This window comes from Octodon degus, unplaced genomic scaffold (genome assembly GCF_000260255.1).
Source record: "Octodon degus isolate 3935 unplaced genomic scaffold, OctDeg1.0 scaffold00009, whole genome shotgun sequence".
NCBI lineage: Eukaryota > Metazoa > Chordata > Mammalia > Rodentia > Octodontidae > Octodon > Octodon degus.
Genome location: NW_004524585.1, coordinates 6,617,808 through 6,631,127, shown reverse-complemented (window position 1 = coordinate 6,631,127; position 13,320 = coordinate 6,617,808). Strand labels below are relative to the sequence as shown.

Below are 13,320 nucleotides of genomic sequence, written 5' to 3'. Positions count from 1 at the left end.
CCTCTCCTCTCCTCTCCTCTCCTCTCCTCTCTTCTCTTCTCTTCTCTTCTCTTCTCTTCTCTTCTCTTCTCTTCTTTCTCTTCTCCTCCCCGCCACTCTCATTTGATAATATACTCTTTTTTACCTTAAAACTTTCACCAGGATTCTTACTCCATTTCTGTTTGGTTTTAAAGTAAAGCATTTAAACCAACTTCTTATATGAGAAAGTTATTTTACAATTCAACAAATGTACTATCTCATGCAAGAGTGTCTCAAATCCAGCAAATCCTGAGAGTCAATCCCTGCCATTTATTAATTTAGAAAATGTTTTAATTTAGCCAAAATGTTTCCTATTTTAACCTAAATTAAGTATAATATCAAGTTTTAATTCATTTCCTTCATGATTTATTTCTCTTGACTAGCATTCCTACTTCATTGCCCCTGATATAACTGGACTCCCGACAATACCTGAGAGTGTAAGCTTTCTGATTTTTACTTTTATTACTCTACTTACCTTACAAAATTTATTCATTTTAATCTTACTGTTTATACAATTCTGTGCAGAGCTATGAGATACATTGTAATTATATTTATAAGAAGAAAATGAAGAGATATAGAATAATACTGTTATCTTTTTCCTCTGCCCCATTATACCTTTCTTTCTTTTTTTTTTTTTTAAGTATAGGGTCTACAGGGTCACACTACACCAGACTCATAGTGGTCTGCCTGTGGTTAGCCTCCCAAGAGCTGGGATTACAGGCACACGCCACCACGCCCAGTCTCAATCCCCATCTCAGCGTGTCCCGTGGGCAGGGCCGGTATGGCATACCAGGGATTGAATCCTGGCTACTGCGCTCTGCCTAAGCAGGCGCTTTAGTCTGCTGAGCTATCTGGCCAGCCCTCCTATTATATCTCTCTTAACACCTGTTGCTGATAAGAAAAATGACATGAGAAATTATTTCTGTCATTTAAAATAGGTAAGGTCATATATATTTAGGTCCTGAGATTCAATCCAAAGTAAAGGAAAAATCAATAGGAAAAAATATTTCCAGGTAACATTTATTTATTGTTTTCCAAATATCTTCTCAAACTTACTGAGTATTTGCTTCCTAAACATACATAGTAATCATTGGAGACCAAAAAGACAAGCACAGATTTTCTAATATCCACCCAAGACTATCAGATAAACATTGTTTAATTAGTACAGATGAATTCTATGACACACTATGTGAAAAGGTCTTTCAGCCAGTTCCTATCAAAAGCTTTTACATTGAATTACTGTAAATGTGAGCCTGAAACAGACCATTGAAACTCTTAGGTTGCCTACTAGACTTGACTGCTGAGCGTTCACTGCTGTGTGATAGAGTAGGGTCCTACTGTCAGGGCTCATTGGCCCTTCGCTTCCATATCTGATGCAGTTTATGTTGTTTTCTTTGCTTCTTTTACATTTACTAACAAAAAAACTGGTAACTTCCTTTGAAAATTATCACATTAAAAAAAACTATTATTGCTTTGAATATTTTATAGAGGCAAACATCCTCATGAAAAGTACCACCAAGAATATACCAGCCCCTTTTTAAATTTGAATTTTAAAGCAGGGTCTTACTAAATTGTTCAGGCTAGGCTCAAACTTGCAATCCTGTTTCCTCAGCCTTATGGAGTGGTGGGATTGTTGGCAGGTGCCACCATGCCCAGTTTGAGAATACAAATGTTTTATTGCTATTAACACATTTTATTGTGCAAAAAGTCCTTTTTCAGGGAAAAAAGAAAGCAAGGACATGCACATACAGCAGTATTCTGTGTTGAGAAATAATTCTTCATGTAAAAATTACCTTCTTTTGAGTGTTAAGGAGCCAATTTAGAACATCCTCATATTATATTTGGCTATAGTGGTATAAAGCAAGCTTGATGTGGGGTGTAAACAAAGGATTTCTTTAATAAAGAAGCAGACCCTGCCTATAAACCGGCCTCGTGGCTTGAGTGCCTTGTATGTAGTATGTATTAGAAGACAATAGTTTTAGCTGTAAAGTGATAGCTAATATGAAGAGACTCAAATACGTTTTCTTGGCTAGCACTCTGTCAGCCATCAGTGTGTAACTATCAGAAGTAGGAGAATTTGCTTAAAAATCAGATTCTTGGAATCATACTCGAAAGACAGTAACACAAAAGGTTTAGGCTGAGGCCCAGGAAATCATTGCTTTTCAAATACTTGGTGTGTTGAGGAGGGTTGGGAAATATTTGCTTCTCTGATTACCCTTCAAGAAACATTTTGTGGAATAGGGTTATATTTCAAAGAATAGTAGAATATTATATGTTTCATGTGGCAGCAGCAGAGTATTAAATTTAATTATTTTAATGAATTATACCTTTGAACCCCTGGTAAATGTATAAAATGTTTTTCTTTGTATTCATCATGAACTGTAACTTACACAGTTATTTTTCACTTGTACAGAGAAATCTTACAGAATATTTTGTTGCTGTGGATGTGAACAATATGCTGCAACTGTACGCTAGTATGCTGCATGAGAGGCGCATCATTATTACTGCTAGCAAATTAAGCACTGTAAGTACTTCACACTTCTGTTAAGTAGCGTGTATTGAGTGTTTCACAAAAAGGCCTAAAAACCTCTGCAGATTCAGAAATGTGTTATGTGTACTCATAAGACAATCTCTACATTTATATATGTGGTTTTAATCTAGCTCTTGAAGTACAAAAGTCTGATTTATAGAAGACCCTCTCAGATGCATTAAGTCAGGTTAATTATTTTTTCTTATCAGAAGATGAGGTTTTTTTTTTTTTTTTAAACTCTCTAGAGTTCATTTTACTCCCTTCTACCATATAAAGAATTCTTAAGAGCTATTATGAGATCTTTATTATTCACTTGTGGCTTTTTCCATTGGAGCCTGTTTGAAAGAAATCAAGGGGCCATGATAATAGCTGCTATCCTAACCTGGTAATAGGTAGATTCATCTTTGTTGCCAAGTCGTGGTTCAGGAGTAGATTCTACAATAGTTCTGATTTGGAGGAGCTCTTCAGACTGATAATAACTTAAAAGTCTAAGTAGCATTTTTTATTAATCTCGGGTTTTATGACACTCATATTCTTTTAGAAGATCTTCACTTGTGTGGTAAAGGCAGTGAGCACAAGGATTTTTCTTGGGTCATTAAAAATTGTTCAAGATATTTTGCTGTATTTCTTAATTTTTTCTCTATGAAGCACAAAAATTTAATATATTCAACTTTAAGTTTTTAAAACAAATTTAAGTAATATTTTGAGTAATCTATGGAATATTAAAAAACATTATGAATATCCCAATTTGCATTTCTACAAATCTGTTTGCTTCTCTATAAATCTGTTTACTTGATGAAAATAAAGTCATATTTTAATATTTTGTTTTCCTATAGTAGAAACATTCATTTTATAACATTATTGAGTAGAAAGAATTTTAAGATTTTTCCTGGATCTCTATTTATTATTTAGTGGTGAGAAATTAGTAATTGGGAGAAGTTAAAGTAGCCTCCCCAAAGCTTATTGTAGGCAGCTAATGTGAAAACTGGTTTTCCTGATTCTATGGTTTGGGTTTTTCCATTACCTTACAATTGAAAAAATACAGTTTTGAGATGTTGAATGGTAATAGATATTGTGTCACATGGTGATGAGCACCAGAGGATAAGGGATAAAGCATGTATTTGTCAGGGTAGAACGCAAGGGGCAGGTTTTTATTTTATGGTAGGTGGTTATAGAAAAATATCTTTCTACTAAGGTAGAATTTAAATAAATCTGAAGAAAGTAAATGAATAAGATATGTAAATGAACTGCTGTATATAGGAAAACAAAGAAAATCTGCAATATGTTCTTAAAAATATTTGTGTATTTTTGGTGTTATTTTATTTCCCTGTCTTAATGAATAGTTAGCCTCTGTTTGATTTTGTTTCTTTACCTATAAAATGATAGGTATTAACCTAACAATCTAATTAGATAACAGTCTAATTTCTTAGGGTTACCAAAAAATTAAGGAAACATACATTTAAATAAGGTACTTAGAATTGTATCTGCATAGGAAATTTTCAGTGTTTATTAACTGCAATTTTGCAATAGTCTAGGTCTGTGGTTTAGACCAAAAACTAACATGCCTAGCCTTTAATTTACTATTTGACTTAAAAAACAAATTTTTAAAAAGCCTGTTACTGTACAGGGAATTGTTTCATATGTTGAAAGTCAAGTAACACCAACAGTTCATGACTATTTATGAAAGTTCTTTGCTAATAGCTTCTAAGTTAACAGCTTTGGCTTGGTTCACTCTCTGTGGAAGAAAGGATGAGAAACTAAACAAACTCAAGTGTACTTTCATGATCTTCTCGTCCTTGTGTAGAGAAAATTACTTACCTATTGTGAGTAATTCTCATATATACTATTTATGTGCTATAAATATGATATATATATATATATATATATATATATATATATATATATGCTAACTGTAAATTCCATGCATAGTAACTTTTAAGGTCAAGGACTTAGTGTCATAACATGAATTAAGGGTATCATATTCTTTTAAAAAGATTTGAATAGAATCTCTGAAACTTCCAAAAAAGAACAATTACCACCACCATGGCCAGTCTAGTACACCATCTCAGTGAGCCCTTGGGGCTGGGCCAAGATGGTGGCCGGTGATCCAACTCCTTGCCCTGTGTCTGCCTAAGCAGGCACTTCAATCTGCTGAGCAATCTGGCCAGCCCTAGCTTTTTATTTTCTTATGAATCATACAGACCTAATAATACAAGTTGTGTTTTATCTCTTAATCATCTGTTACATCTATAGTAAATTTTTAACTGTTATTAAAATATACAGGTTAAAGTATCTTAATGTTTGTGTTTCAGTTATTGGCTTAGGGAATTTATTTTCCTTTGTTATTTACTCTTGCTTCATTTTAAACCTTGCTATGAGTTTTTCATGGCTAAACTAAGGATCCTGTTCTTCAAGTGCCATTTCTAATTTTAAATGATAATTGGTGATCTTTGTATATCAGATTTCCCTCCCATTTCTTAAAGTGTGGCATAGTGTTGGGACTGACCATTACATTTTTTCATGTTTGAGTTTAATGAATTAAGACACTCTCCATTTTGTTTTTATTCTTTGATTTATACCTTATCAAGTACACATGGAATGGTTTCTGGCAATTCTGAACAACAACCTTGATTTTCTGCATGCTGTAGGCAGGCCTTAGATGTTTAGGCCCCAGGTGAGTCTCGGTAGACTAGCAGAACATCATATTAGAGTCTCATACATTCAAAGCAAAAGAATAAATCATGATGTTACAAGATTGTATCAGTTGACTTATTGCTGTTTTGTGACCATAGGTAGGGAGTACTGCTGTTTAAAGCCATGTCATCGGTTCTCAAATCAGTCAGGCATGAAGCCTTGTCATATGCCTCTATAATTGTACCTCACCAGACTTTCTCTAACTAGTCAGCTGGGGCTGTGCATTTTGTCTCAAACACCCAGCTGGCCAGCATCTGACAGGAGCTTTCTCATCATCCTGTCAGTAATATGTTAACTAGAGTGTATCTTTGTAGTCCATAGAAGCAGGTGGAAAGGATGCCTCTCTTTAAAGCAGATGTCTAAATGTTAGCTTCTTTTTTGACCAATATTTAGTTGGTAAATATCACCATCTTAAAGTCTGTAATCACATTAGTTACAGAGATTTGATTGTGTGGTGCATATTATTCTGTAATATTTACAGCAAGTACTATGCTGTGAGTGTTGGAATTGCCTTAATAAACCACAGTCTCTTCCTTTGTTTTAGATGCCCCCAGGCATTTAAGCATATGCTTTTCTCTCCCTTTCTCATTAATTCCATCAAGGGCATTTGCAAAAGGAAATCTTGTGATCCCCAGAAAATCAGCTATTAAAACATAGATTTTATAAGTTTAGGTAGACTAAAGGAGAGTCCAGGGGATTTTAACCTCTCCATCTGGATTGTACATATTCTTGGTTTCTTTGCTAATGGTACCACCTGTATCCAAATTTAATCTGAAATCTGAAGCACAGAGACTTTTTCTGGAGATTAAGAATTGAACAGTTGGTGAGAGAACAAAGAGTACCCAGGCCCATTTCCTAGCTAGGGTTATTAAAATGCTATTTGGACCCTGGTGCTTTTAAGGCTTCAGCAGAGTGGTAGAGTTAAAACTTTTATCATAACCTTTCAGGGTGAGATATTCTAGGAATACTTTTTAGATTTTTAAAATTCTTCCATGGTTCATAGCAACCATTTCTGTCAATTGAATTGTAAATAACAGTGCCAGAACTTGCCAGCATATTAGCTGACATGTATACTGCTATTCTGTACACTGTTTTTTCGTTCAGTGCTAAGTGAATGTGGTTGGATTATGGAAAGGGGGGTGTTCAGATCATGATGAAGTGCTTTATAGGAAGGGATGTGTGTATGTAGCTTAGTTGGAAGAGACCTCTAGGACAGGAAAGCTAGAAATACTTGTCTTCCTTCTCTTCTGAGCTAAAAGCGCTATTCATAGAAATACATTTCTGGTTTATATTAAATTATATAATCTGGCATTTGTCTTCTAAAAACAATCAGTTGGCCTTTAATTAAAAAACAGATTTTTTTGGTAAAACAACTATGGGATTGTACAAGAAGTATTAAAGTATCATTCTATGTTCTGTAAGCATTATTCTTAAAATAGCTAATCACTAGAAGGAGCTTGCATGAGTTTGTTGCTGAAGTGTTTTCTGTATAGAATAATGACTTAATTTTTTGATGTTGGTGATTATTACAATTAATCAAAAGAAAAATTGTATGTATTTGTCTCAGTTACTTTTCTTGTTACTGGGAAAATATACCAACACCCAAAGTTAAAGGGGGATTTTTTTTTTTTTTTTTTTGAGCAGAATATATTTATTGGGGGAAAGAAGGCTCCTGTCCAAGAAAGGGACAGGAGGGGAGCCCAAGCATGTTGTCCCCTTTTTAAAGACTTTTTTTTGTGGTGTATTTAGGACAGGGCTTAAAGGGTCTCACTATGTAGATCAGACTTGTAGTGACTGCCTCTATTCAGCCTCCAAAAAGCTGGATTACAGGTGTGCGCCACCCTGCCCAGTTCAATCACAGTCTCAGTGCACCCCAGGGCAGGGCAGGCATGGCACAATGGGGATTGAACCTCGGCCACTGTGCTGGCATACAGACCTGGTGTGAAACTCTGCAGCTGAAGTCCCTGCAGAGAGGCTAGGGGGCCAGAACCACCGAGCTAATCCAGGAGCAGAACATCTTGCCAGAGGGGCACAACAGGTTCACTTCCAAGGGCTGCAGCAGGAAGAAGCTGAGCACAGCAGCCAGATCCAAGCCAGGCACAACTGGATGAATTCAAACTCTGTAGATCTGCACCCTGTAAGCTGAGACACTTTGCTAGATCCAGATCTATAAGAGCATCTTCCCTCTTTCTCTCTTGACTGAGAGAGGGAGCAAAAAGTAACCAGGGTGAGCTAGTCTGTCTGGAAAACACCAGGTACATCAAGGAGAGGTGATCAGACAGAACTTAATGGAACTAACTTGAATACAAATTCCCAATTTAGTATCTGCTTAGCTATACAGACATAATGATTGCTCTTACTGTCTAAAATACAAACTCATTAGTTACAAAAGTTTGTCAACTGCTTAATATCATTACCTGTTATTAGTGTTCTTTATTGTAGTTCTGTAAATACAAAACTATAACTCACTTAATCATATAATCTCTCTTGGATAAGAATTTCAGTAGGTGCTAAGGGTATAACTGCACCAAAGGTCAGAGGACAGTGCTAAGCAGGTGCTTTAGTCCGCTGAGCTATCTGGCCGACCCTGGAAATAGGTTTATTTAGCTCATAGTTTGTAGAGGTTTCAGCTGATACTCTGCTGGATCCCAGGCAGAATAACTTTACAGAGGAGAGAAATTCATGCTGGTCAGAAAGCAAAAGCAACAAGGGGGAGGAGAAACTTCTTTTTGACCCTTACATAGTATGCAAGCTACCTTCCCGAGGGCAGATGTAGCACTCACCCTTAGTCCCAGTATTGAGCCAGCCCCCATGACTATGTGAAGCTTTGGGGCAACATCTAGACACAATCCGTAACACTATCATTTTTATATATCTGGTAAAACTGAGCAGTGTGTTTCTTTTAAAATGTTTGTCGCATATTTATATGATTTTATATACAATAATTTTTTTCTGTTACCAGAGAATAAATTTAAGGCCTTCATACTGAACTGTAACCCAGACCCTTGTTATTTGTTATTTTGCAGTGAAAGAGTCTCAGAAAATTGCTAGGAGGCTCAGGCTGAGACTGAACTTGTTCTCCTCATGCCTCAGCCTCCTGGAGTGCTGGGGTTGCAGACCTGCATCACCAAACCTGGCCTAGAGTTTTCATTCTGTAGTGTAGCAACTTTCCTCTGGTGAGCACTCCTAGGTTATAGGATGCAAGCTAACTCATTATGTATATTCCACTCACATCTCCAAATGGAATTTACCATTTTTGCTATATGATATTCTAAATGGAGCTGTTGTGGTGAGTGTCCTGTTGCTCACCTGTCTTCCTAACTTAAATGCTATAGATTCGAACTCCTCGGTGCTTTTTTTTCTCTGATCTCCATTCTCCATTCCAGCTCCCTATTGTCTTATTCTGTGCGACTTTTACTTTGCACAAATATTATTTTTAGTTTATAAATACTGAATATTAACATTGTTACCATTTACATAAAGTGATGATGGTGACAGTCATTATTACCTATATGGATCAGCAGATACTATGAGCTAGTCACCTGTTTGAGTAATTATACTGATTTAATAATCAGTCATCTGAACTGACTTAATTATCATTTAGCATGCAGTAATTACTATTGTTACCCACAATAGATAAATGATGAGTATTTTGAAATTTATATAGGGTAAGCTCTTCAAACTCATAGAACTAGTATGTGGCCAAGACTGTTCCAATTCCAAAGGGGTTTTTTTGTATTTTTAAAGGAAAGGTCTACAGAGTGTTCAGGGTCTCACTACTAAATCAGACTCGTAGTGATCTGCCAATTTACAGCCTCCCAAGAGCTGGGATTACAGGTTCGCAACACCACACCCACTTTCAATCGCTGTCTCAGCATGCCCCCGGGGCAGGGCCAGCACAGCATGCCCGAGGATTGAACCCCTGGCCCCAGCACCTGCTTGCAGGTGCTTTAATCTGCTGAGCTATTTGGCCTGCCCTGAAGTATGTATTTTTATCCTTTATGTAATTTTGTCTTTGACAGTAACATCTTCCAAAACTAAATACATCTTTACCTTCTTTCCCAGTACAGTATTATCTCCCTCTAGCACCAAGCTTTAACTTGTCTTTGCAGTCTAGTTAGTTGTTCTTATTATGTCAGATTGGTACCTTTCTCCAGTTTGCAGTGCTACTTTCAGTGCTAATTCTGAGACTTCAGTTTGGACCTTCAATTTTATCATCCTTTGTATTCATTCTACATCTACTCAGTGTATCAGAATTGAAAGTACTCATCACATGTTGCCTATAAAACTCTTTGATACGCCATCAAAAACTACTCATTATATGACATCAAACCTTTCTTTCTATGTTCTCTTTTACCACTTAGAGTGTACTCAGATCTCTAGATAAACTTCAGGATAGATTTCATGACTGCTTAAGTCACTGAAATTTCATCTAGCTCTTAGGACAGTGATAATATACATAGTAGGCTTTTAACTTTTTTTGAGTGAGTGTGCAAAATTGTCCTTTTTTTTTCTTCCTCATGTATTTTGAATGACCCCATTTCCAAGTCTGGTGTTTTTCAAAATCTAGTTTGCTTTCCAGAAGTCAAATAGTTATAACTCTTATATCATTATCTATCATTGAACTATGTCAGCAGTTCCTACAACCATTTCTCAAGTTGAAATTATTTCAAATTCTCAAGTGAATTTGTTGAACTCTTCTATTAGATATTAGTCTTTTTAAAAGTTAAAAACTTTAATTTTTAACACTGATCTTACTTTTGTTTAGGTTTTATCTTTTCTTAAAACACACATTTGTATTTGTTTCCTAGAAGGAAATTTCAAATTTTGAAAAAGTCTATATAGTACTTGTAATCCCTTGAAGAAAGTACTGTTTACTTCATGAACTTCTGTCATGGCACTGACTCTTATTCAGCCTCTGTAGGAGCTTGGTATGGGATCTTTTTGTCTTCATATAATACTAAGTAGAAATTTTAACTGCTATGTTCCTATGAAAACTGTTCGTTTATTTACTCTTTGAATTATTCTTCATTCATGTAGTACTGGACTCATGCAAGGCATTAGTCTGTGTGTCAGATGATGAACATGAAGCCTCTGTATTAGTTTAAGTAAAATCAGGAGAAAGAACCTACTTAATAATTCTCACATGGAAATTTTAATTAAAAGAATTTAAAATTGTACAATGGGTTGAGTGACAAGAGATAGGCTAGTAAGAAATCAAGAGAAGTCTAAAGCCTGTTGGAAGAGCAGTTGTAATGCATTTGTTAGCTTTATACATGTAGTATGTATAATGCAGCTGCTAGCTTCTGGGCTGAGATAGCGCACCCAGGAGAGAAATGCCTTCCTCTCCCAGGGTTTATGATCCAGTCCCTGATATACAAGACTTAGATATGGCTATTGAATAACAGAGAAGTTTCTTTGATTTGGTATTGCCAGAATTTGCTGAAATCAGGCCTGGCTTGCCTAGGAAAACTACTCACAAAAGAGAAGCAAGAGTGCTGTTTGTCTCCTCCACCATGTGACATTTCACCAACACGGCACCAGCCGTGGGTGCCGTCTTAGGATGAGTGACCCCTCACTGGCAGTCAGTCTGCCTGTCCTGAAGTCAGTCTGAAGTATTTTATTATAGAAGCCTGAATGGATTAAGATACCATCCTAATATTAGAATAGAATAAGGGCAGAGAATGATATATAAGATACTAGAAATACTAGCTTATTAAAAGACATTAAACTTTTTTATTAATTTATTGAGAAAAAAATTGTAATATAACAGCTTCAAAACAGGTTGGTAGGACAGTTACAACAATTAATACAATTAATACTTTGCATATTGTTGTCTTTGTAGTAGTAATTCATAGCACAAGATGCAGATATGACACCCTGTCCAAACAGTATTAGTACAGATCTTTCTTCTTATTGAATTAAGAGAAAGTAGCTATATATCTATCCTAACTATTTTGTATATACAGATTCAAAATTGTCCTGCATTTGTATCACCTTTTTTGTTCAGTTTTGTCAGAGATGGGTATTCCATTGCCATCCAAATATTGTAGGTGCATGAATTCAGCAAAATATTCCAGTATAGTCCAGTACTCCACAATAGTAGTGAGTTGTCCACAGGACTGACAATGTCCGAATCTGATGACTTGAGCCTTCCACAGCTCAGCATATTAACATGTCTTCCCTTTTCATACCTCATTCCTATACTTTTCTGCTGGATGATTAAGACCAAGATAAAGCAAGAGTATTCAATTGCCATTTAAATTCTATAGGTGAGTGAATTCAGCAAAATATTCCAATATAGTCCAGTAGTTCATAATAGTAGTGGGTTATCTGTAGGACTGGCAATGTCAGAAGCTGTTGATTTGACCCTTTTACAGCTCAGCATATTAATATGGCTTTACTTTTTATACTTTGTTTTACACTTTTCTGCTGGATGGTTAAGACCAAGATAAAGCAAGACCTATATAATAAGAAATGTAACTTTTGTATCTGACAAAGTCAGTCAAATTCCCTCAGGATTTATCCTGAAACCCTGTACCACAGTTTGTAGATCCTTTGTCAGTGTCAGCCATGTGGATGAGTCATGGCCATTGCTTGACCAATTTACTCTTTGTGAAAGCCTGAGAGAATGTTTTCTCTCCATGTGATTCTCTTTATGCACACACTATGTCACCAATCATATTGCTCTGTGGCCCCATAATCTCCTTGATCAGAAAATTTGGGACACAACTGAGTTATATGGTGTTATAGTACAGGTTTTCCTATGTCCTGAGTCCTCACTGACCTTGAAAAGCTAGGGCCAAAATGTTGGCTGTCCTTGCAGCACTTTTTTCCCTCTAATTTTTGGTCTGCAAACATAGGTTGTAAACCCTCCAGAAGAGAAGCTTAATATTGCCCTACAACATATGCAGGTGGGTTTAACCTCACTATCTGTCTAAATATCAAACATCTTAGGCATAAGATGGAACATCTTTAAAAAAAAATTTACTTGAGATAAATAATTGGTATGTCAGTCTGGCCATAATTGGTATGTCATGACAAGCAGTACATATTTAGAAAACCAGAATGACAGGCATTCCAAGCATGACCCCACTATTACACATTGCTATCTTCGGTGCAGTCGCTCAGTTCACATGCATCAGCATATATAGTTAGTCAGGGTGAGAATCCCACCAAGTAACTGCTAGTTTGAACAACCTGCTGATAGTTCTCAGGATCATTGCCTTACCCATCTTGAAGACATTAAACTTTTTAAAAATGTTAAGTTTTGTAAATCACCGAACTGTCTCCCAAAGTAGCTGTACCATTTTGCATTCTCACCAGAAGTGAGTGAAAGTTACTGTTGTTTCACATTTCATCAGCACAGGGTGTTGTCACTGGACTGGATTGTGGCCATAGTAGTAGGTGTGTAATGATTTCTCAATGTTGTTTTAATTTGTATTTTCCAGATATGATATAAACATTTTCATATGCCTAATTTTCAACTGTATATATAATTTGAATAGATGTATAATACCTTTAGTCTATCTTTAATTGTGCTCTTTTCTTATTGCTGAATTTTAAGAGCACTTTGTATATTTAGGACAGCAGCATTTATCAATATGTCTTTTGAAAGTACTTTCTTCTAATCTGCACCTTGTCATCTTGTTACATTGATAGAGGAGAAATTTTAAATTTTAATGAAGTCTAGCTAATGAATTTTTCATTTATAGATTGTGTTTTGTATCATTTTTAAATTGTCAAGTGCTAAATCATATAGATTTTTTCTTATGTTCTCGAAATTTTATAATTTTGCATTTTAAATTTAGGTCTGTGATCCATTTTAAGTAAATTTCATTAATGGTATAAGGCTTGTCTATTTATTCCTTTTTGGGAGGCAGATACAAATGTCTGGTTGTCTCAGTACCCTTTATTGAAAGGACAGTTTCCTCTGTTATTCTTATTTCTTGGTCAAAATGAGTTGATTATGTTTATTGGACTATATTTCTGGAGTCTCTTTTCTAGTTCATTAGTTGGTTTGTTATTTTTCCCAATATATACTATCTGTTTTCAATTATAATTTTTTATCACTGTAT

The 13,320-nt window shown here is 35.6% G+C and overlaps 1 protein-coding gene across 1 annotated transcript in view; it reads left to right on the top strand.

The window, feature by feature from the left end:
• The window catches only part of Dennd1b (DENN domain containing 1B), a 292,621-nt gene that overhangs the window by 163,030 nt on the left and 116,271 nt on the right, over nucleotides 1-13,320 (top strand). Inside the window, exons 10-11 of the mRNA XM_023707369.1 lie at nucleotides 402-455; nucleotides 2,432-2,542. Of these exons, the coding sequence (XP_023563137.1) occupies nucleotides 402-455; nucleotides 2,432-2,542 (165 nt within the window). The remainder of the gene's footprint in view (nucleotides 1-401; nucleotides 456-2,431; nucleotides 2,543-13,320) is intronic.